Genomic DNA, 23,648 nt, shown 5'->3' on the forward strand with positions numbered 1-23,648 from the left:
ACGGGCTTAACAGCGTTGAAAAGTAGAGTGGGATGCGCAGATTTGTGTGATAGCCCACAATAGCGCTCCGTTCACAGTGCCGTTACGTCACGCTTACGCATTTACGCATATGCTCGTCTGCAGGATCCCGGATGCGTTCAAGCGGGCGAGTTTTGGGAGTTGCGAGACGCACGAAAATAGTACCCGCTGTTTTCAATGGGTCTATTTACATGGGCAGTTTTCCGTATTTGTATACGGAAATACAAATCTCACATGAAAATAGAACCTGCAGATATGCCGTGTTCCGCACATATCACGCACAGCGTATCCGATGCGAGTCGAGCAAGACGTGCGTCTCCCCGCATGAATGAACCCTCAGGATGAATTTACTCTGGCGAGTGAGAAACTCGGACTGCAAACCCGCAATTTTTATGTGACTGCGATGGGTTTTGGGCGCGAGGATCGCCGTTTCACAAAAACCATGCAACTTTTTTTTTTTTTTTCCTTCTAAATAAAAAACTTTTCCATCGCCGTAAAAATCCCAGTTTCTCGGCCCAATATCGCGCTCGCCCGTGTGCATGTACTGGGCTAGCGGTTTTAACGTGCGGCAAAATGGCCTGTTATTCCGTAAGAGTGCCTCGTATACGCGAGCGCAATGGGCAAATCACAAATACGATAAGATTTTCTCGCAAAGCGTATTGCACTCGCATAAAGCCCGGTAGTTTCTGGGCCGTGTAGATGCCCCAGAGGGAAACAAGCCCCCCTATCTCCTCGCTCCCCCCCCCCCCTCAGTAAACAGGGACGCGGCCCCTTTAAGCACACAGCTCCCACCCGGCTGTGATCCATTTGATGACGTCACAGGCCGTGGCTCCGCCCTCTCGGCGCGTGTCCCTGCCCCGACAGCTGAGGAAGTGGCTGCAGGAAGCAGGTAAGTGCCCGGCAGGGGGCGGCGCTGTCATGACTGCCAACGGGCACACAACAGCTGCTGTGCGGCCATGGACGCCTCTGCAGGCTGCGGGGAGTCACCTTCACAGTACAGTCCTGCCGTCACCCCCTCCTCTTATCAGGGGGCTGGGAAAGCTGGGTGGCGAGCAATACGGCTGCCGTGCAGCAAGCACCCGGCTTTCCCAGAACCCGAGCTGTAAATCAGTGCAGCTGCTGCATCCCCCAGGGTCCCTGTGCCTGCCATGTTCTACTGGCTGCCAACCAGCTTTCTCTGCCCCCTGAATGGCACATCTTCCTAGGTATGTGCGTACAAGTAGGGTCGGGCCCCCAGCTACTGTATGGGGCCACCATGCACCCCGCTGTCAAAAAGTCTGTCCGTTTGCAGAATTTATTTTGCCCCCCGCCCCCCCCCCCCCCCCCCGACGCCATGCGCACACGAGCGTATGATTGCCGCGTATTACGCTCGTGCGATACGCGGCGATTCGCAGGCAGTCAGTTTACATCGTCTTACGCACGTAATAAAGAACGCAGCGTGTTCTCTATGGTACGTATATACGCAATTGGCGGTGCGTGTAAACGTGACGCCGCGGGAAATGTAAACCAAAAAAAAACACAGGTGGACAGCGTGCGTACAGCATAATTTCGCGGCTCCACGGCGGTGAAACGCTGCTTGACACACGTTTTACGCTCACGGCCGTGTAAGCCCAGTCTTAAGGAGCGTTCGCAAGTTTCACGCACGAGTTTTGTCTTTTATAGCGACATGGTCAGATTGGCGCGCGTTAATAACCCCTGGATTACAATGTATTTATTTAGAGGAGAGCGCGGCCGCAGTGGGGAAAAAAAAATAACGGACATGCTGCGGCCGGCGAATCTGCGCCGCATTGCCTTCGCCGTCCCGTGTGGACGAGATTTCTGAGAATTTGCATGCGAGCGCGATGCCATTTTTGCCGGTGAATACTATTGGAAGCGCTGGCGTTCTTTTCGGGCGCTGGAAAATAAACAAATGCGCAGTTTTATAAGTGCGATATTGGTCCACATTTCTGAAACCGTTATGGCGCTCGCCCGTGGGCGTGCCGCCGGACAGCATGACTCCAGAGCTCGTCCGTGACGTCAGCTTCCCAGATATGCGCGGTGCATACCCGGCTGATGCGTGAGTCAGCCCCGAGTCGTCAGGTCCGTTGTGAGTGTGTCTGCGGAAGGAAGATACTGTAAGTTGGGAGAGTAGGCAGATATCCGGGTCCAAAGAGGGGAACTTGGTCACAGAGGGGTGTCTTGTTCCTAATTGGGGCTTCAGAAGGGTCACTATTATTGGGGCACAGTGGGAGACCTATTACCAATTGGGGCCACAGAGGGATCACTGCTACCAGTTGGGGCCACAGAAGGGGTCTCATTACCACAGCAGAAGTCCTATCACTTAGGAGGTCCTATTACTAATTCAGAATGATCTTATTACTAATTGGAGCCACAGAGGGGTTTGACCTATGAAGTGGGGCCACATAGAGGTCCTATTATTTTGTGGGACCACAGCAGGGGCGCTATTACTTTTTGGAACAGCAATGGGGGCACTATTACTTACTGAGGCAACAAGTTATTATTTAGTGGGGACCACAGGGGGAGCACTTTTACTTTTGGGGCAACAGATTATTTAGTGGGGCCACATAAGGGGGACCACAGTGGGAGGAGTATTACTTTTGGGGCATCAGAGGGGGCACTATTACTATAAGGAGGCACTGAGAAATTCATTAGGGCTTACGGAGACAGGAGGGGGAGAGTGTACAGAAGTAAATCATGGCTGGAAAAAATCTGAATACGGACGACCCTAAACAGAGACAATATCCCCTCTGATCATTAGAGGTAACTGCACTGGAATCAGTATCGCTGAGTGTTGTGACCCCTGTCTGAAACTAGCCATATAGAGAAAATATATATTTCTTCATTTTTGTGCTGGATTTATGTTGTGAGGCTTGTTAGGGGTGTGTATCTATGTACAGAGGTTGGTTTGTGCTGTATGTATTTGATGAGCTTGGTTCTGGTACCGTATTTATGTACTGAGGTTGGTTTGTGCTGTATGTATTTGATGAGCTTGGTTCTGGTACCGTATTTATGTACTGAGGTTGGTTTGTGCTGTATGTATTTGATGAGCTTGGTTCTGGTACCGTATTTATGTACTGCGGTTGGTTTGTGCTGTATGTATTTGATGAGCTTGGTTCTGGTACCGTATTTATGTACTGCGGTTGGTTTGTGCTGTATGTATTTGATAAGCTTGGTTCTGGTACCGTATTTATGTACTGAGGTTGGTTTGTGCTGTATGTATTTGATGAGCTTGGTTCTGGTACCGTATTCATGTACTGAGGTTGGTTTGTGCTGTATGTATTTGATGAGCTCGGTTCTGGTACCGTATTCATGTACTGAGGTTAGTTCTGGTGCTGAATGTATATGAAATAGAAAAGTTAAGAACGGAAGGACATGATGAGCACTCACTGTAATGGAAGGTCTCCCATTGTAAACGATGGGAGAAACTCTGCGAACCTCCGCCGTGGCTGCCTGCCGTGCCGCTGGTTCCCTTCATCCCCGAAGTGAATTCACATGGATGGTGAGGGCGGTATGTTCACATGGCGAATTCTGCCTCGGATTTTGCTGTGGACCCGCAGGCGGTTTTATCCTTGTTTATGGGCAACATTTACGTGTGTAATTTCCGCTGCCCTTCCGTGTGAAGCAGTGGAACGTGCGCAGAATCGCGTAGAATATTCGGCATGTGGATCTTGTTCATTGACCGGACCAGGGGCTTAACTATAGAGGGTGCAGGGGATGCGCTTGCACCTAGGCCCAGGAGCCTTAGGGGGCCCATAAGGCCTCTCTTCTCCATATAGGGAGCCCAGTACTATAAATAAAGCATTATAGTTGGGGGCCCTGTTACAGGTTTTGCATTGGGGCCCAGAAGCTTCAAATTATGTCTCTGTGCAGCATGGTTTAGGTATGGGTACAGATAGGGGGGAGGGGGGGCAGCTCACGTTTTGCATCAGGGCCCCTGAGCCTTTAGTTACGCACCTGGACCGGACTACAACCTCTTGTGGATTTATACCGCGGTTTTAGAGGCGAGATCCACGCAGAAAACTCTGAACATATCGGGGTGGGCCACTACTCATGGGTCAGTGCCCTGTACTTGCCAGCCAGCCTGGTTACAAAGTATGCATCCCTGTCGGGGAAGTGGAATATAACAAGATGGCCGGTCAGATGATTGGCTGTGCTGTAAAACAAGGATGGCACAACGTCTGTCCGGAAGGGAGCAGCTCTGTACTGGCCATAGAGGGGTCTCAAGTGAGGGGGGGCCATCACTGTGCTGTTATATATGCTCTCCGCCACTCAGTTCATGTCAATGCGAGTGCTGGAGGCCGCTGCTATCTCCACAAGTCCCATGAAGTGAGTGCAGCTGAACCATGCTCAACCATTGGGCCATTCTTTATCCTTGCCAGGGGGCTCCTCTTGTCTGCGCTGGCATTCAAGGCCTTTCGGGACCAGGGTTCTTATGGTTACCGGGGGGTTCACATGGCCAGACCACACTGATTAGACACTTACCCCTATCCTGTGGACAACTTCATACCCCATTCGGGTATGTTCACATGGCGGATTTTGGAATCCACACCATGCAGCTTCACGGCAGAGAAATCCAACGAGTATTCCGCCATGTGAACGTACCTTTCAAGGGCTATCCCAGGACTTTAGATACTCATGAGTTACTCTCAGGGTAACTGTTGATCGTCGGGGTTACGCCACTTGCGATCCCCGTCTATGCCAGTGCAGCCGGCCAACGCAATCATCGGTAGTTTAACCCCTTAAGGACATGGCCTATTTTGGGCTTAAGGACGCAACGATTTTTTTGGCGGATTTTCATCTCCATTTTTCAAAAGCCATAACTTTTTTTATTTTTCCGTCGACGCGACCGTATAAGGGCTTGTTTTTTGCGTGGCGAACTGTAGTTTTTATCGGTGCCACTTTTGGGTACATAGACTATAACGTAAAACTTTTATTATTTTTTTTTATGGTAACGGAGAGAACGCATCAATTCTGCCGTTAATCATGCGGCATTAATGACACAATCCATTTTTTCTGCGGGTCGGTACGGTTACAACGATACCAAAATTTTAATTTTTTTTAGGTTTTTACAATAAAAACCCTTTTTTGGAATTTTTTTTTTCTATATCGCTGCATTCAAAGTCCTGTAACTTTTTTTATTTTCTATGTACGGAGCTCTGTGAGGGCTTATTTTTTGCGAGCGAGCTGTAGTTTTTATTGGTACCATTTGGGGGAATATACGACTTTTTTGATCACTTTTATTGCATTTTTTGGGGAGGCAAAATGCTAAAAATTAGCATTTTGCCTGTTTTTTTTAGCGTTTTTTTTTTTTACACTTTTTGCCGTACAAAATAAAGTGTGTTCAACTTTTTGTACACGTCGTTATGGACGCATCAATACCAAATATGTGCCCTTTTAATTTTTTTTTACCTTTTTTTTATGCTAATATTAGAAAAAGCGCAAAGGTTTTTTTTTTTACATTTTTCTTTTCTTTTTTTTTTATACAATGTGAGTCCCTCTGAGGGACTTGCAGCGCTGTACCTATGATCGCTGTGATAAGGCATGGCAGAGCTACTGCCCTGCCATGCCTTATCGCTTATACAGCGATCATAGGCATTGGCACTACAGGACGCCAGTGTCTGGCGTCCTGTTGCCATGGCGACAGGCCGGGCTCTCGCGATAACATCGCGAGAGCCGGCTGAAGACACAGAGGGAGCACGCTCCCTCTGTGAACTTTTTCCCTGCCCCGATCTACTTAGATCGCGGCAGGGAAGGGGTTAACAACGGGAGGCCGGCTATCACTGACAACCGGCTCCCGCTGCGGGATAGCGTGAGGTCAGTCATGATCTTGCGCAACCTGATGACGTCATTTTGCGGGAAGTACCAGCCTGCCATGACGTACCCTTTCCAACCCTGACAGCAATGAAAAGCGGGCCGAACAATCAGCTGATCGTTGGGGATCCCGAGCGCGCCCCCGCGATGTACTACTGATGGCCTATCCTAGGGACAGATCATCAATAATTAAGGTCCTGGAATAGCACTTTAAACTTCCTTTGACTACAGGAGCACCCACATAACCTGTCCGCTGGGAAAGCTGGGTGACAAAGGGCCCTTTTACACAGGCTGATAATTGTTTGGGTTCCTGCGACCTAACGAGAGTCTGAGTAATTATAGCTCAGTGTAAATGCCCGCACCGACTGAACGACGAACGAGAACTCATACGCTTACAGTCGGCCCGGGTAAATAGGCGGTCATTGAATGGAGGCAGGTGGCACTTATTGAGCGATGATCGCACAGAACAATCATCCGTGGGACGACTTGTCCAACAGGTCGTCCTATGTAAGGGGGGGGGGGGGGAAAGGTAATAAAAGTTTAACCCCTTACTGACCAGCCCATTGCCTTTTTACATCCAGGCCTGCTGGGCTTAATTCCCAGAGGACGTAAAAACGTGCATCCTCTGGGAATGACAGCCCTGCCGGAAACCAGCAATCGCGTTAAAGTCTATGAAAAGTTTAAAAAAGTTGAAGTTTCATATCCATGAGGGGGAGGGGGGGGGGAGATGAAATTAGGTACCTAAGGCCCCTGGATTTATCCACAGACTTTACCCTGGCTTCTGTGCACACGTCCATCGTCAAAATGGCGGACGCAGGCACAAAAGCCGCAAATTGGCTGGGGTAATTTAGAATCTCCCAGCACCTGGCTACTAAATGTATCCAAGAGCCTGGAGATTTCACGGGATGCCACGGTACGCGGTCTCAGTCACGTGATCACGTAAAAGTTTTTAAAAAGCTGCATTTTCACCTCCCGTCAGGGATCCGATCCGTGAGAGAAGGTGAAATTACGTAACCAAGGCCACCAGCGATATCCCCTGACGGGATCTTTATCTGTGGACCTTTCCCTAGCTTTGGCGCATGCGCCCGTCACCAAATTGGGGGACGCAAGTGCAGAAGCTAGGGAGGGCAATAGGAAATTGTGATGTTCAGTTTGGGCCCCGTTGTCCATCCAGACAGAAGATTAGGGCCACAATGGGTATATTTCTGAACATGGGACAAACAGGGGTTCTCATTTTGGGGTGCAAGTCTTCATTCATACGTGTGCTGGACAAAAAAAAACTATTTTTAAAATGACATAATTGCTAAAAAAATAAATATCGTAATTTTTTTCCTTCTGCTTTGCTTCGATTCCTTCAAAAACTGTGGGGTCAAAATACACAGTACACCGCTAAATGAATGCGCTAAGAGGTCTAGTTTTCAAAACGACATCATTTGTGGGGGTCTTCTGTCGTTTTGGCCGCTCAAGGGCTCTACAAATGGGCAATGGGGCCTAAAACGCTTTCAGGCAAAACCGGCTGCGCCTTTCGGTTTGGGCCCCGTTGTGCATAGGGACAGAAGATTAGGGCCACAATAGGTATATTTCTGAACACAGGACAAATGGGGTATTCATTTTGGGTTGCAAATCCTAATTTTCATGTGCACTATAGGAAAAAATCCCCTGTTTAAAATTACGTATTTGCAAAAATATGAAATTTAATTTTTTCTTGTCTAAATTGCATTAATTCCTGAAAAGAAACAGTGTTCTTTTAGCTGCAGTGTATATGTCGTAAAAACAAGACGCCTCGACCCAAGATGGCAGAATTGTGGATTAAAAAAAAAAATTAGTTACTTAATTAGGATAAATAAAAAAGTTAAGGTGTTTTGAAAGTGGAGAGGAAAGGGGCATTGTCATCAAGGGGTTCTGCCATACGGGTGTTTTTGTAAACCAGCATGCACCGGTATACCGCTTTATTTTTTACTTTATAGTTCAGTAAGTGTTGGATTCCCCTGCAGCGCCCCAGCAGGGTAAATGAGGCATTACAGGGTCTTTGTAGTGCCAGGTCCTCCAGAGTGGTGATGAACCTCCTCTCCAGTAACTATCTGACTGTAGGATTTGTTACACTGCGACATGTTTATGGCACGCATAGGCAAGTGTTGGGACTCGGGGACTATATTCTAATGTCGGATGGTTATTGTGATATTCCATTCTTCCTAGGCTGCTATTCGTCTTATTAATGGCTGTGGTGAGAACATCCCAAAGGCGTCTTCAAGGAGGTGAAACAAGGAAACGGAACCGGCAGTGAGCAAGTTATTAAGACGAGAGATGGTGAGCATCTCCCTTTATTCTCTACGTGATTCTTAATGATGTCACTAAGAAATGTATGCGTGTCATTCTACTGGTGAAAGAAAAAAGGGGGCGCTGTCACACCCTGGAGTATTCGGTAAGGCCACTCTCGTACACGTGTTCAGAATGGCGCTTGAAATCGCGCCATTTTACCACGATTTAGAGCTGCGTTTTTGAATGCAGCGTACAGCATTTGACAGTACTTTGTAACGCACCCCATCATTGTGATGCGGTAAATTAAAAAACAGGAAAATGGAACAGACGGCGTTAGAAATGATGCGTTTGAGCGCAGGTCTGCAAAGCCCCACTGAAAGCGATGGCGGCGTACCACGGTTAGCGCAGTAAAAAGCAGTGAATGTGAAAGCGGCTTAAGACGCCGTCAAACCCGCACAGCTACACGCAGATTGGTTTTTCGGATTCCGCATACAGACAAAAAAATTGCAGTATGTGCTCCATTTTGGGGTGGATTCTGTGTGGATGGCTTCCACTGAAGTCAATGGAAGCCGTCCGATGTGCGGGAAAGCAGGGGTTTTTAAAAAAACAAAACTGTACTGCACATGTGTGCTGGCCGGCGCCTCCGCACACATACACAGTACAGAAAATAGAAAACCCGGACAGGTACGAAGGTTCCTCGGCTGTGGGCGGGGTTCGGATTCCGCAGCGAGCTCTCACATGTAGAATCCGCCCTGCCCATGGACATGAGGCCTAATAGGGCAAATCTATGTATATAAAATTGAATGTATGTGTGTCTGTCTGTGTCTGTTTGTCCTTTATGCGCTACTACACCATTCATCCGATCGCCATGAAACTTTGGGAAGTTGTTGAGTACACTCCTGGGAAGATTATAGGCATAGTACAACTATCCTACGATAAATGGCGCGCGTGCGAGCGTCGTCAACAGTTACGACCCCCCCCCACGTAGATCGTTCGATTTCCATCACTGCCACTAATTCTCTCACTTCCCAATGTCGCAGAAACATGAAATTTGGCACGAGCATTGATTGTCATAAATAGGAAAAGCTAATAGGTCCCAACTCGATTATTCAATTCTAGGCGCAAAACAATTGGCGTCCAAATTTTACGTACGGAATCGAATTTTCTCGCTTCCCGATGTAATAGAAACTTGAAATTTGGCACGAGCAATGATGTCATAAATAGGGAAAGTTAATGGGAAGTTGTTGAGTACACTCCTGGGAAGATTACTGGCATAGTACAACTATCCGATAGGTGGCGCGCGTGCGAGCATCGTCGACAGTTATGCCCCCCCAGACAAAGATCGTTTGATTTCCATCTCAAGCACAAAAGCAAAAGGCATTACGAGCAACGGGATGAGTGTTCAACTACAAAATGATGCATCCGCCGAACGTTTCGCAAGACAATTGCTGGATATTGAGAATGCTGAGGTAAAATAAAAGCTGCGCTGTGATTGGTTGCTATATATTATACCGCTGAGGTAAAATGAATGCTGCTCTGTGATTCGTTGCTATTTTTTATATTGCTGAGGCAGAATAAAAGTTGCGCTGTGATTGGTTGTTATTTCTCTTACTGCTGACGTAACATGAAAGCTGCGCTGTGATTGGTTGTTATATTTTATACTGCTGAGGTAACATATAAGCTGCGCTGTGATTGGGTGTCATATATTATAAAGCTGAGGTAACATGAAAGCTGCGCTGTGATTGGTTGTTATATATTATACCACTGAGGTAACCTAAAAAAGCTGTGATTGGTTGTTATCTAGATATATAAAAACGAATGTCTGTCTGTCTGTCTTGGCAGCAACGCGCGATGGGTAAGCTAATATATATATATATATATATATATATATATATATATATAATATGTGTGCGTGCGTGCGTGTGTGTGTGTAGACTCTTATTGAGGCCTATGAGCATCATAGAAGTGCAAGCTGGGGCTGGCCCACGATGGAACATGGGCAATCCCCTCAGCCAGGGCGGCCCCCCAGACACACGGAAGGCTCAGCCAGTACCCATCCTCCTCAGCCCCACTTGCCCCCTGTCACCAGTCATCTTGCAGCTTTCTGCTAGTGCCTACGGCCTGCTGCTGCGTGAGAGCTTATCCCTGACTAATAGCCCAAGGCAAGAGTCAGGCAGCAGGACAGGAGGAGTCCGGGCAAAGACCAGGAAGCAACAAGAAACAGATAGTGATGGCCTTTTTATCAAAACCGTCTAACTGAGAGACCACATTCACACGAGCGTAATACTTGGGCCAATATGATCTTCATTCTTTGGAATAGTCATCCACACGAGCGTTTATTTTTCTCCTTCACAGCAATGCTGCAAAGTAAAGCAATTGTTGCGTGTCCTATTTTTTTGCGCCCCTCGAAACGCGTCGCCCGTTGTTTTCAGTGGGACAGTTAAACACATTGCATTGCATGTAGTTGTAGAGTGAGTTTTTCTGGTGGGTCCTAGGCCCCCCAGTCCAATACTATAGAGGTGTGTCCTGCTCCCAGGGCCTGAGTGGAGAGTCACTGGGAAGAGCGATTTCTGCTCTGGAGTACTTGGCTTGACCATGTATTACGTGGTCTCCCGAATGGCAGCATGTAATACCACATTCCTCCTGCGGTGGCCACTGTAGAGCAGCTGTGTCTTCCTGCAGCGTTCTCTTCTATCTTCCTTCTCTTGTACATTTGTAGTAATATTATTCAGCAGTTTCTTCGTTAGATCTGTATTTGGGCGACGACCCGGACAGTAATGCTCTAATTATGGTTTGCTTCAGGTTGAATGTTTTGAACCGACAGAAATAATGGGGGCAACCATCGACAGCGATGTAACCGAAGACATGGACATCTCTGAAACACAGTGGGGTTGGTTCTACCTGGCCGAATGCGGCAAATGGCATATGTTTGAGGTAAGGCTTGCATTATATGCGGGTTACACAGTAGAAATTTGGGAGTTTCCTCTAGACCATATCAAATTATAGGTTCTGCCCATCTCATAATTGGACAGAACTTGACCAGCAAAATTGCATGTGTTAATACAGCCTTAACCCTTTTGCAATCCAATTTTGGATTCGGGGTTTCCAAGGGGGGCTTTCTCTTTCTGCCATTATACAATGGCGCCATCTGCTGGCCAGAGCCAGTACTGCGGTATGGGACATTCTGGAGAGGCCCCCGACAACAGAGTGGCCAGTAATCTAGAGTAAGAATACCCTGCCGGACGTCTTCACAGCCTTTAATCAGAATGTCTGAAGACCTCACAGTGGATTGGAAAGGGTTAAGTTGGATCGTTTCTATAGTATCTAGTTAATACTGTAGCCTGAGATGGACAGTCATGTCAATGTTGAACATGGCACTGACATGACTGACAGTCTGGTTGCTATGGAGCTGCAGTCTAACAGCTTTATAATGTAGTTGCTAGGCTGCTCCTCCTCCCTAGCAACTATTAGTTTTCAGACTTTTGAGCTCCAAACTTATTCTAAACTGAAAGGAGAACAGGAACAAGGAGACTTGGCAGGACTTTAACTAAACCTTCCTCATTCTCCTGACACATCTGTTGTATTAGATGAGTGCATTGCGAAGTTCCTTTGTTATTCCTCCTGGAAGTTTATGACCATATTGACAACTGGGTGTTGCACTTCCCCTAATCAATAGTATGTCTGTACACAGCCTGACACTGCCAGCGTTAGTTGGACCTCATCAGAGCCTATGGACATCAGTGAGAATAACAACTAGTTGTCAAAATTGTCATAAAGTTCCAGGAGGTGTAACAGAGGAGCAGCACAATGCAGCCATCTGAGAAAATATACTCTAGCATTATTTCATCCAAGTCTTAACGAAAACGGACATGACACGAGCTGAAAGTTGCTGTCTCATGAAGAACACCCCTGTCTATATGGCCTATTCGGATATATGAACATCATAAAGGGGGGACCCCATCCTCTGTGAGCCCGAGAGGAGAGCCGCTCTGAACAATTGGCTCCCTTTCTGGTGGACTTGAACTTCCCCTGTATTACATGGATGGCCAGTCATCTGAATGGTCACTAACTAATACTATATGTTCATGTTAAATTGCCTGTATTGCTAGGGTTCCAGGAACGAGACTTGGGGGGGGTAAACTGATGACCGCGGTAGCCGCGTTCATCTGTGATTTGATAATCCCTATATCTATGGGTGATTATGTAATGCCTGATACCATTAGTGCTCCAGAGTCGGAGCTTATAAAAAGGGGTCAGTCCTCGCAGGTTTTTAGGCCAGAGTGCGTTAGGCCCAGGCACTGTTAGAATGTGGCGTGGACAATTTACATAGACACAACAGGGTTTAGCTGAATGGGTGCTTACTCACAATGTGGGCACAAACTTGGTGGTTACACTATTTTTCAGAGGCACACAACTTGGAGGTTTACAGCATCTAGCCTGTAGTTTCTGGTCCCAATTGCAAATAATCTCTACTATGCAGTTCCTTGCTCGCACTCCGGTGTGGTTTCAGTTTAGTACACAGTATGTCTATCACAGGCGTATCAGATGATTCTCCAGTTAGCAGGATTAGCTTTTACTTTGCCTTCAGTGTCTCCGTGCCCCGTTCTCCGTGCCCCACCCTACACTCACAAGCTTGTTCACCTTTATTTTGTAGATCACCCAAAGACTCTTTGGGCATTGGTCCTCAACCATCTGCTAGATCCCCTCCGGGCCCACTTACCCCCCTATTAAAGGATACGGTGATGGCTATGCAAGCCTCTTACAAGCTGCTATTTTCAGTGGCTGATAAAAAGGGATTCCTAGCAGGGACCCCACCACTATGCTATCCCTATGTCCTAATAGGCTCAAGTAACGATAGTTAGGAATGGCATTCGTAGATCCACACAGATGTTTAATCATGATGAGTCTTTTATCTTTGTGCCTCTCAGACGTCGTCTACAACCTTCTGTTCAATAAGCAGCCAAGAGATCGAACAGCACTATAAAGTGAATCCACACGGGTCCATCAACTTTAGGACTATGAAGTTCAGTTACACATTAGATTTTATAGGTGAGTGGTTTTCAGTCTTTTTGCTATTTCCAAAATGGGCCCAATAATTGTTACAAAAGTACTAGAACTCCCAACTAGATGGACAGTAGGCCACACTTGTTTAACTAGTTCCCCATTCTTGCAGAGCTTCACTGCCATGATTGCTGGTTGTTAGATGTGGGTACTACTTCTATCAGAAATGCATGACCTATCTCATTAATATGCTAGAAATATCTTAGGATGAGACTATCCCTTTAATGCGCACACACTCGCATGTTTTTAAAGTGGTCTGTGGGGCACCGTTGTGAATGGTGGTAATGCTGTATCGGGTAAGGCTACAGTCACACTCGCGTTTTTTTGAATGTTCCATTTCACAGATGTTTTTCAGCATTTAAAATGTGGTGGCGACGGTGGTGGTCTTCAATGAATGTAGCTCAATGGTTGGCACTATTGCCTTGAGGTGCTGGGGTCCTAGGTTCAAATCTCATCGAAGGCAACATCAACTTTATGGTTCAAAAAGGATTTTATTTAACTGCATCATCCGTAACAGTACATGTATAATGGTCATAAGATTGTAATAAAACCGTATCTGCCTTATTTGTTAATTACCCATCTTTTTAAGCAGTAATTTTTAACAATATCCCCACAACTTCTCTCGACGAAAGACCCAGTAGTCTGGGGAAAAGTATGGAAAGCAATAAAGGAAAAAAGAGATGGAAAAAAGAAGGACGAGAAAACAAAGGAAAAGGAGGGAATCAGGGCAATACGGACGGGGATGGGGAACACCTGTTCAGTTGAGTCCACACAGTTGACTAAGTGCTAAGTCCGTCAGCGGACTAGAAACAGTAGATGACCAGCCATTCATGCCCGGTCAAAACATGGTAGCACCGTCACTAAGCCAAGCACTCTGTCCTGGTGAGAAATGAAACTGTATCCACACCGCCCATGTAGCATAGAATTTGGTAAACCTCAACTGGTCTTTGGCGCATAACTCCTCCATGTACTTTAGGTTGTCCAAAGATTCCAGCCACATCAGCCTTGAGGGAGGAGTGGTAGACTTCCATTTCCTGATCTGCCTCATGGCAAGTAGGAGAAAATATCGAAAGAGAGGTCTTTATTCAAGTCATCTGGCCTGGAATCGTTAACAACTGGGCAATTTCCGGGGTAAGGTTAGTCAGGCTTTTACAAACAGACCTGTACCGTTCGGCCACCTCTTGCCAAAGGTTGGATTAACAAGCAGGACCACAATATTTGGAGTAACGTTCCTTCAGGCATCTCCAGCACAGCTCATAATACTGGGAGTAGATTTTTGCCAGACCGACCGGTGTCTTATACCACCTTGTCAGGATTTCGTAGTTCAACTCCTGAAACCTAATTGATCTGTTCCTTTTATGAGTCAAGACATACGCCTTTCTCCCTTGAGGGGCTGCCACTGAAGTCCAGTTCCCAGTCTAGCTCATGTCTCCCACTCCCCTCCTTCACCTCAAGGAGCTTTCTGTTTTGCATTGAGATTTTCAGGGGTTCATCCGGATCTGACAAGCACAAGTTCTCAAAAGTCGCACAGGCCTCCCCAGACCCTGCAGGGTACCGAGGAACCTCACGTAGTGGCAAAGTTGGAGATATTGGCACCACGCTCCGGCGGTCGGAGAATCCCCAGACTCACCCCCCCCCCCCCCCCCCTTCAGTATTTCCCGCAGAGACCTAATCCTAGAACCTGCCAGCAAAGCCTGAACCAGGGAGACCAGATCCGCCATCCTGGTTGTCAGAGATGTACCCTTACCTACCAGAGAATTCATGGGGCCTAGTCTAGTTATAAGTCCCGATTTTGTGGCAGGACCTATCCATGCTCCGATTAGTTTGTCCAAGAAAGGGGACACCCCCAAATTCCTGTGTGTGCCTCTCTCTCTCCCCGGCAACCAGACACACCCCTGTCCCCCAAACGGAGCCGGATCCTGATCAGCTTCTACCCATCGTTTGCGCAATCTACCATGAAATAGATCCAATATTCATTTTGTCAAGGATGCTGTGTGATATATTTAGAAATTAGTTACACACATGCCCCAACCTCCTTGGGACTAGTGAGAGCCCCTCTCCAGTTCCGCATAGGCTTCTGACTTCCCCAAACGAACCTCATTACAGATTTCCGGACTCGGGATAGGAACGTCCCTGGGACTTTTATAGGCACGGTCTGGAAGATACATAGGAACTTCAGCAAGAAACTCATTTTGACCGTGTTTATTCTTCCGAACCAAGGAAGAGTCTTCCATCTATCCAGATCCGCCTCAAGGGCCATGAGCAGGGTCCTATAGTTTATTCCAAATAAGTTCTCAATGTTGTTATCACTGTCCCTAGATATTTAATCTCGTCCCCCTTCCAAACAAAAGAACGCTGACTGGAGTGAATCTACTACTGCCTCTGTATTGTTACATTGAGTATCTCAGACTTATTTAGGTTTAGTTTAAAATTAGATAATTTTCCGAACATCTCAAATTCTTTCAAAATGCTTGGGAGTGCTATTCTGGGGTTGGAGACATATATCACAAGGTCATCTGCATACAGAGCGACCTTGTGCTCGGTTCAGCCAATCTCAACCCCTCTTATATTGGTGTTTGATCTCAATGCATTACTAATTATGTGTGTGTATATATATATATATAATAGAAAAGGAGACACGGGACAACCCTGCCTGGTGCCATTGTTGTTCTGAATCGGACACGACAATTGTCCGTTAACGCGTACTCTAGCCGTCGGGCCGCAGTAGAGGGCCAAGACCCAGCTGAGAAATCTAGGGCCTAAGCCAATCCTCTTCAATGCCGCCTCAAGGAACCCCAGTCCACTTTATCAAACACCTCCTCAGCGTCCACCGACAGTAGACCTAAAGGGTCCCCTGACTGACGTGCCCTTGAAACAATGGCCAGGGTTGTAATTGTGTTGTCCCCTACCTCCCTCCCCAGTACAACCCCCCCCCCCCCCCCCCTGGTCTTTATGTACAACCAAGGGAATGATGGGCCCGAAGACTTGTGGCAAGCATTCGAGTACATCTTGGTGTCAGTATTTAACAAGGAGATCGGCCTGTAGCTGCCGCACACTAAGGAGCCCTTCCCCTGTTTGGGTAGGACTGTTATTGTAACCTGCAACGCCTGAGAAAGGAATGGGCAATCACGAGAGACGGTGCTAAACACATCCAGCATTAAAGGGGCTAGAGCTTCCCAGCACAGCTTGAAGAACCTGGCGTGAAGCCTTCAGGTCTGAGGCTTTTACCTATTTTGAGGGACTTCATTATATCATTAACCTCTTCCAGGAAAAAAATCTTCTAATGTACATCTTTCAGCATCCAAGATCTTATCGGGAGAGTATTTTAGCAAGAAATTATCTTTTTCCCAGCTGTATCTTCAAAAATATATAGCGCCCTTCCGTATTTACTTCTGACGAGAGGAGCTTATGCGGGAGTTGCTTATGGATGACTATAGATGTACCTCCTGCTTTATTTCTGTGGATGGGGACTATGGTGGCAGGTGGTATAGTGATGGTGCGTACGCTTGGGGACTGACTCAGCCTGAAAGAGCTATCATTATCTATATTGCTTCTGCCTGTGATCTTGAATCTGCCCTATCTTGGCCAGTTTACTCATGCCTCTTACATTGAAGGTGGCAAAAAAGAGACTAACCATCATGTAACTGCCGTAGAGTGACCCTTGGCAGCTGAACAGGTATGGAACCAACGAACAAAAAGGACAGAAGAAAAACTTCCAGTGGCATATAGCAGCCGTTGTTGCTCTCGTTGCGACTCGCCAGAAGCCACACTCACTCGTGTGGCAAATCACTGCAACCTCCAGGAGGTCTCATATTTTATACTAAGAACCTCCGGCACTGGCACCTCAAATAACTTCATGCCCCCCCAAATAATAACCCGCCACCCACCCAGGCTCAGGGTCTGGATAATGAAGATTCTTTTAACCCCCTCATGTTCAGGAGTTCAAGTATTTTGTATATTTTTCTTTCGGCTCTCCCGTTGACGCCTGGGCTGGGCCACCCGCCACTGATCCTGTGTCATAGAGGTGAGCAGAGACGGACCTTTAGGCCAGTCAGGCAGTGCGATCATCGGGAGCTCAAACACTCCCAGAAATTTGGGGAGATCCCACAACGTGTGAAGAGCTGATCTGCCATCTTTTTTGGTCGACAAACTGAAAGGGAAGTCCCATCCATACTGGATCCCCTGATCTCTTAGAGCGAACAGCAGAGGCCGCAGGGCTCTTCTAGGCTGGGGCATGTGGCATGCCGAGTCCTGCGATATGATGATAGGTTTGCCTTCATTGACAAGGAGGTCAGGTGCGTCTCTGGCTTTGTGGAGTATTTGCGTCTCTGTAAAAATGTATCCTGCAAATTACGTCTCTGGGACGATTGGCTTCTTACGTCCCGGGCCCCAGTGCCCTTTGAATTCTGTCAATCTCTATCGGGAGATCAGACGGACGGCCCAATAGATGTAAAAATAATGCTTGTGCCCGGGTCTCCAGCTGACTTCCCTCAATCTCTGCAGAGAGGCCCCTGATACGCAAATTCCTTCTTCTGTGCCTATTTTCCAGGTCATCCAGGTACATTGTCAGGACTGCGATTTGATCTGCCTGTGCTTGTATGGCTTGCTTATGGGACTCTAAAATGTGCTTCCTCAACCTCAAGGATCCAAACCGGCCCCCTACTACACTTATCTGGTGCACTTTGGTATGGATCAAGCCTGCTTGTTTGATGTTTGAAACCTCACAAAAAGAGCACTTTTGTAGGAATGGCCATTAGGCGTGCTTTGTCTCCTTTATCAGTGTGAGCTGCCATGTTCCTCAAATATTCTGCCTGGTGGCTAACTGTGTCAGGGGCGAGGGTGCCCTGTCCCAGATAGCACTACTACTCTGGGGAGTTGTTGCATCTCCTGTGTCTGGGGAGGAGATGATGTCCTCGATCCAGAGTCCTTGGTGCTGCTGGAACTTATAGTGCTCTGAAGGCACTGGCTGCACTCGCCACGGGGCCTCCTGGCTCTCTTCCTTGTGGCTCCAGAGGAGTGGGCGCATCTGCCGCCGAGCTGAAGAAGTGCTCCATCCCTCTGCTATCCCCCTTTTCAGCCGCCGCTTCTGTCTTGCCTGTCTTCCACTTTCTATCACTTGCTGCAGGTGAATATTCGGGCTGTCTGCCAGTGCCTAGAGACTTCTCACGGGTGAGTACAGCGGGAGCTCACTGTAACAACGTCTCACCCCACTATGCAACATCAACTTTAAAGAAACTCCCAACTTGGTCAGATTTGAACCTACAACTCCAGCACTGCAAGGCAGCAGTGCTAACAACTGAGCCATCATACTTGTTCTTTCATTGCCAGAGAAATAGAAGAGCTAGAAGAATAAACAGAAAGAGAACATAAAAAGCCAATACAGACATCAGCCTTGGTCAGGTTTCAAAGTCAGTGTTGCCCTTGATGAGATTTGAACCTAGGACCGCAACATTGCACGACCACAGAGCCACCACCACCTTCCATGGGCTTGAAAATAGAAACATTTTCTGTTTTGCTGTTTCCACGACTGAAAAGCAAAACGGAAATTAAAGTGTTGGTGTGAGAAGGCCCCAACAGATCTAGATTTAACATGCTTGTTGATGTTTTCCAGGTAACATTGGTTGGAACTGTGCAGATGGTATAACCAAAGTTACAGATAATTCTTTATTTGATGTATTTTGTCAATTTCTGAAACATCTGCAATTTTAAAGCCAGGGTAATGGCGTTACCCCTTCACAGTTTTCACTTTCTCTCACTGTTTTTTATAATATATATTTTATTGGAAGATTTTTCTAAGTATTCTCTTTTTTTATTTCTCTGTGCAGAAATGAAACAGACCAATTTATGCACTGGAAAGCAAAGACCTGTAAAACGAGCCCCCTTTTCCATTTCAGCTTTCAGGTAATTGGATTCACCTTCTAAAAGTCGCACCCACTACAGCATTCATATAAACATGTCTGAATAGTAGAAGGTCCATCCCGCAATGAGAGGGGAGTGTGGGGGCGGAGCTACATTCAGAGACTTAGCTCTGCCCCCTCCCATTGCAAATAGTGGTGAGGGGCGGAGAGAGGGCGGGAGCTCAGTGCACTGCTCCGGGCTCTTCAAGCCTCCTCCCCCTGCAGAGAGGGACGCCATATATCGGCACCCGGCCGATATACGGTTGTCTGAAGGCGCCCTAAGGATGCATTCACACGTTGCGGATTTGTTGCGGATATTCCACAGCTTAACCGCAGGTTGGACTTACAATACATGTTAGGTGCACTGTTCAGACACAATCCTCTGCTTCTGTGTCTGGCAGACAAGAGCGTCGTCCTGCTCTTACTGTTCACTGAGGTTATACTTATTCTCTTCCAGCACTCCTAGGGTTAATTGCTTCTGGGTCTCCTGCTCAGCTGATGCATCTTTTCTAATCACCGCCCTATATAGCTGTCCTGGGTCTTTTGGACAGTACTGCAGTGTTGTTGTGAGTCTTGTCCATAACTCCATGTTCAGCCGCTGCTCTGGCAGTTACCTTGCTATCTGCTCGTGTTCTGTGTCCTCCGTTCATGTATCCTGCTGTCTGTTAGCCTTGTAAGTCTGCTTTTCTATGTTTATCCTTGTCAGCTTGTTCCTCCTTTGTTTCTGTACTCCCCGGTATTGTTCGGTCTTTTTGTCATATAGGTGTCCTGTCCTGTCAGGGTCAGTCAGCGCCTAGAGGAGGACCGTGGGGTTGTCCTTATCAGGACGCCAGCCCCGCTTGTAGGCAGGGGTTTCTCTCTCCTTGTTATCAGCTCAGGGCAAGATACTTTCCCTAGTTTCCATCTGTATTTGGGATTTGTACATCTGGCATCTTACCTCCCACACTGGGGTCGGCTGTCAGACGTGCTGGACTGGATCATCACCTACCTGGTAGGTTGACACCGTGGTTCCACAGCCACAGTTGTTACAATACAGTTACAGCAGAGAATCTCCAACAGTTTATTTACTGCAACATGTGAACACTATTTTCTTTAATCCCATTCACTTTAATAGTAAATGTTTCTGCTGCTGTCAAACCGCAGCATTTCCGCAACGTGTGAACGCACCCTGAAAGAAAATCTGCCTTTGCTACCCATAGCAACTAATCGCAGCGCTGCAGAATAAAAAGTGAAAGCGGCGCTGCTCAGCAGTGAGACCCCCACAGATCAGCGCGTTATCCCCTATCCTACGGTACAACCCCTCTGAATGCTTTTTATCACTTGTCTATAAAGCCCAGGTTGTATAGCTTGAGTGGTCGACGTTGATTTAGACCAGTTTATGTTTTTTGACTTGCATTTTCTTTCCGTCCTAGTTACATTTGTGACAATGGATCTATTCCCGTGCCGTCTCATTGGGAACACGTGAACAACTCTGAGCCCTATCAGCTCGTTCCTTTAATCAAGTATTGTAATGAGTATAATGTAGTAGCCAATCGCTTTGGAGAATCCATGGATAAGAACCGGATCACAAATGTTCTTCGGATACAAAACCTAGATTTATGGGAATTCTACTGCAGGTAAGCTTTGCCCTGATTGTCTCTTAAAGGGACAGCTCATCCTTGGCCATTTTGACCAATCAACCCCGTATGAACATGTGTGCCTCTAACAATCTATACCCTAATGGTGGACGGTTTACACAACAGAAAGAAAGCTCAGCTGAAGAAGAAGAAGGGGCTCTCTGAGATTGCAGAAGAAATGCTGTTTCACGGAACGAGTAATGAATTTGTTAACGCTATTTGTATCCATAACTTTGACTGGAGAATTAACGGCGTACACGGAGCCGTGTACGGGAAAGGTAAGATCGACACTTATCACTATCTCCCTCCATGTCTGTCCATTTCACTTCAGTTTTTTCCATCCGCCAATCACAGCCACCGCTGGATGCACCAATCACAGCCATTTATGGAATAGCTGTGATTGGTGCATCGAGCGCAAGCTCTGATTGGTGGAGCCAGCTGACACTCAGCTAGCTCAGCTTAATCCCCCTTCAATAGCAATAGATGCTTTGTCGGCCATGACGAATACCTGGCAGCCTGCACAGGGCTCCGGAGAACAGCGGCGGAGACCCAGACAGCGCTAGCTAGGTGAGTGTTGATTTTTAGCAGTGCTGAAACCGCTGCCCATTCATTTCAGTGGGCGACGCACGGCTGAAAACGGCCAAAGATAGAACACGCATAGCTGTCAAAGTTCAGCGTTGAAGATGCTGCGTTTTGACGCTTGTGTGAACAGCCCCATTGAAATGAATGGAAGCGTAGTACAGCGTCTAGCAAAAACGTCTGTGTGAGGAAGGCCTTCTTCTTCTGAGAATCATAGAATGGAGTTGGGAGGGACCTCTGGGGTCATTGGGTCCACCACCCGCTCAGTGCAGGGTCACTAAATCCTCCCAAACAGATGTCTGTCCAGCCTCGTTCCGAAGACGTTCTTTTTGGTTCCTTCAGCTGTTTGACTTGTTGCCCCCTTTCTTGCCCTCCGAGTCCCCCTTTTCCTGACGCCTGTATTACACTAACATTGCACGCTCCTCCCCAGGCTTGCCATGTGTGCCATGCCATTTCTTTTCTGTTGCCCCATTAGCTTCTCTGTGTGTGTTTAGGCTGAATTAGTTCCAAATTCACACCAAAAATCTTCCAACTGTGAAAGTGAACACTGTAGATAATACTCTGGATTTATATAATTCCCATTGAACCCCATACTAAATCCTTCTGTAGTATGCTCCCTCTAGTGGCCAGAATTTCACCTTTCAAGAATTTTTTTTTTTTCCCTCAAGACTTTTTGTTTTTTCAGTCGATGGGGCTGTGTGAAGGTTTGTCTTTTTCTGAGTTGTAGTTTTTATTTGTATGATTTTCTTTTTAACCCCTTTTCTTCTTCTTTTCTTTTTAGGATTAGGGATGCATTTTTTTCCTTACGGCCTTCACTGTGCCGGATAAATACCGTAAAGCTTTATGTTAACAGTCCGGACTTCTATGAACTCTGTAATACCAATTATGTTGTCAATATAGTCATAAGTTCTAAGAACTGACGCTCCAGACTTGTTCTTTCATAGGGAATACTAGTATCTGCTACTAGATACAAGTCAGGAGAGCCGACCTCCTCGTCCTTCGTTACACATCGTCCACGGTGTAGGGTCAGCTAGGAATATTTTTGAAAATATTTTTTTTCTTACATTTCAGGTACATACTTTGCAAAGAACGCATCCTTATCGAGCCAGTACTGTAAAAACACCGGCAAGCACGGCCCGACGATGAAACTGCACGGAGTAACCGCAGACTGCTGTCAGTTCTTCTCCAAGAAATCTATGTTTTTGGCCCGAGTCCTCGTAGGCGAACACACTACCGGAGACAGTAAATACATCCGACCGCCATCCAAGGACGGCAGCCTCACTAACCTGTATGACAGCTGTGTGGATAATCCTTTCTCTCCGCTCATTTATGTCATATTTGACGGCAATCAGATCTACCCGGAATATCTAATACAATTTGACTGACCATTTGCGTTTATTCTTAAGACCAAGATGGACGGACGGCTTCCCTGACTACCTGCTGCACACCGAGCATCGGTAGTCTTAAGACGCTACATACTGCCGGATTGGCTAGGGCTGCTTTTGTGAGCAGAACTGGCCAATCAGAGCAATTTGTAGTGTCTTATGTACTGTGTACTGAAAAGGCATCACTAGTCTACCAGGTAGACAGAGAAGCGGGGCGGCCATCGGGACTCGTCTGGGACTAGAGGGTTGCATAAACAGGAGGATTGAAAACTAATCTACTGTGGATGGGTAATATATTAAGGCTGGTTTCAGACAAGCGTATGGATTCCTCTAGGACCTTCCGGACTATCAGAGCTTCTGTATGTGGATGTCCGATAGCCCGGAAAATGGAAGCTTACCGGATTCCCTTTGTTTTTGCTTTTTTTTTGTGAGCACAAAGCTAAAAGGTATTTAAAGTGACGTTTCAGGAATTTTTGTGGAGTTGGAATTTTTAAAATCCAATGGATCTATTCCCCTCCTGGAGAACCTGCACAGTATTTGGGGATTGTGGGTTCCTCTAGGGGAACACTTAATCAAAGTTTCATACTTCTGCCAAAATCCTTTACTGTTTGACAGAGATTCTCCATTTTTGGAGTTTCTTGGAATTTCTTGTAGTAGCTGCTGTGCAAGTCAGTAACTACCCCCCCCCCCCCCCCCATGTATGTATGCGTTCTACTGTATATCAGCCAGGCATGGAGCTGTTCTGCATCGTGTCCAAGGGCAATGAGAATACCTGGTGGGGATGATGTAGCAGAGCTGAATTTGTAATGTAACGATTTCATTTTTAAATAGTATATCAGGAAATTCTGAGTGATTAGATAGGACTGGCGTCCCCCTCATCTATTAGGGGGGTAGGCTATAATTTAGCCTATCCTATGGATGCTTACTATCCTCTGTGATGACGCTGCAGTACAATTGAAGAGTTTTTGTTAATCTCCCCAGCTGATTGTTGGATACCCTGTCAGATGCTCATATGAGGGCAA

At 46.9% G+C, this 23,648-nt stretch overlaps 1 protein-coding gene across 3 annotated transcripts; it reads left to right on the forward strand.

The window, feature by feature from the left end:
- The first annotated feature begins 848 nt into the window (after positions 1-848).
- PARP11 (poly(ADP-ribose) polymerase family member 11) lies at positions 849-23,284 on the forward strand. 3 transcript variants are annotated; one of them, XM_066589701.1, is made up of 8 exons: positions 849-907; positions 8,026-8,136; positions 10,891-11,022; positions 13,017-13,137; positions 18,975-19,050; positions 20,459-20,662; positions 20,789-20,940; positions 22,313-23,284. In XM_066589701.1, exons 2-8 carry the CDS (start codon positions 8,134-8,136, stop codon positions 22,624-22,626), a joined length of 1,002 nt encoding a protein of 333 aa, XP_066445798.1. In that variant the 5' UTR covers positions 849-907; positions 8,026-8,133; the 3' UTR covers positions 22,627-23,284. The 3 variants fall into 3 exon arrangements, with proteins under 3 accessions (XP_066445798.1, XP_066445800.1, XP_066445799.1); XM_066589703.1 differs by lacking the exon at positions 849-907 and adding an exon at positions 1,161-1,223; XM_066589702.1 differs by lacking the exon at positions 849-907 and having other exon boundaries at positions 7,701-8,136.
- The last annotated feature ends 364 nt before the right edge of the window (positions 23,285-23,648 follow it).

This window comes from Eleutherodactylus coqui, chromosome 2 (assembly GCF_035609145.1).
Source record: "Eleutherodactylus coqui strain aEleCoq1 chromosome 2, aEleCoq1.hap1, whole genome shotgun sequence".
In the NCBI taxonomy this organism is placed as follows: domain Eukaryota; kingdom Metazoa; phylum Chordata; class Amphibia; order Anura; family Eleutherodactylidae; genus Eleutherodactylus; species Eleutherodactylus coqui.

What these genes read in the sequence shown, in the direction of transcription:
- PARP11 (XM_066589701.1), top strand. An exon ending in TTTTCCATTTCAGCTTTCAG is followed by an intron (nt 19,051 to 20,458) that starts GTAATTGGATTC and finishes TTTCCGTCCTAG; the next exon opens with TTACATTTGTGACAATGGAT. An exon ending in CGGAGCCGTGTACGGGAAAG is followed by an intron (nt 20,941 to 22,312) that starts GTAAGATCGACA and finishes CTTACATTTCAG; the next exon opens with GTACATACTTTGCAAAGAAC.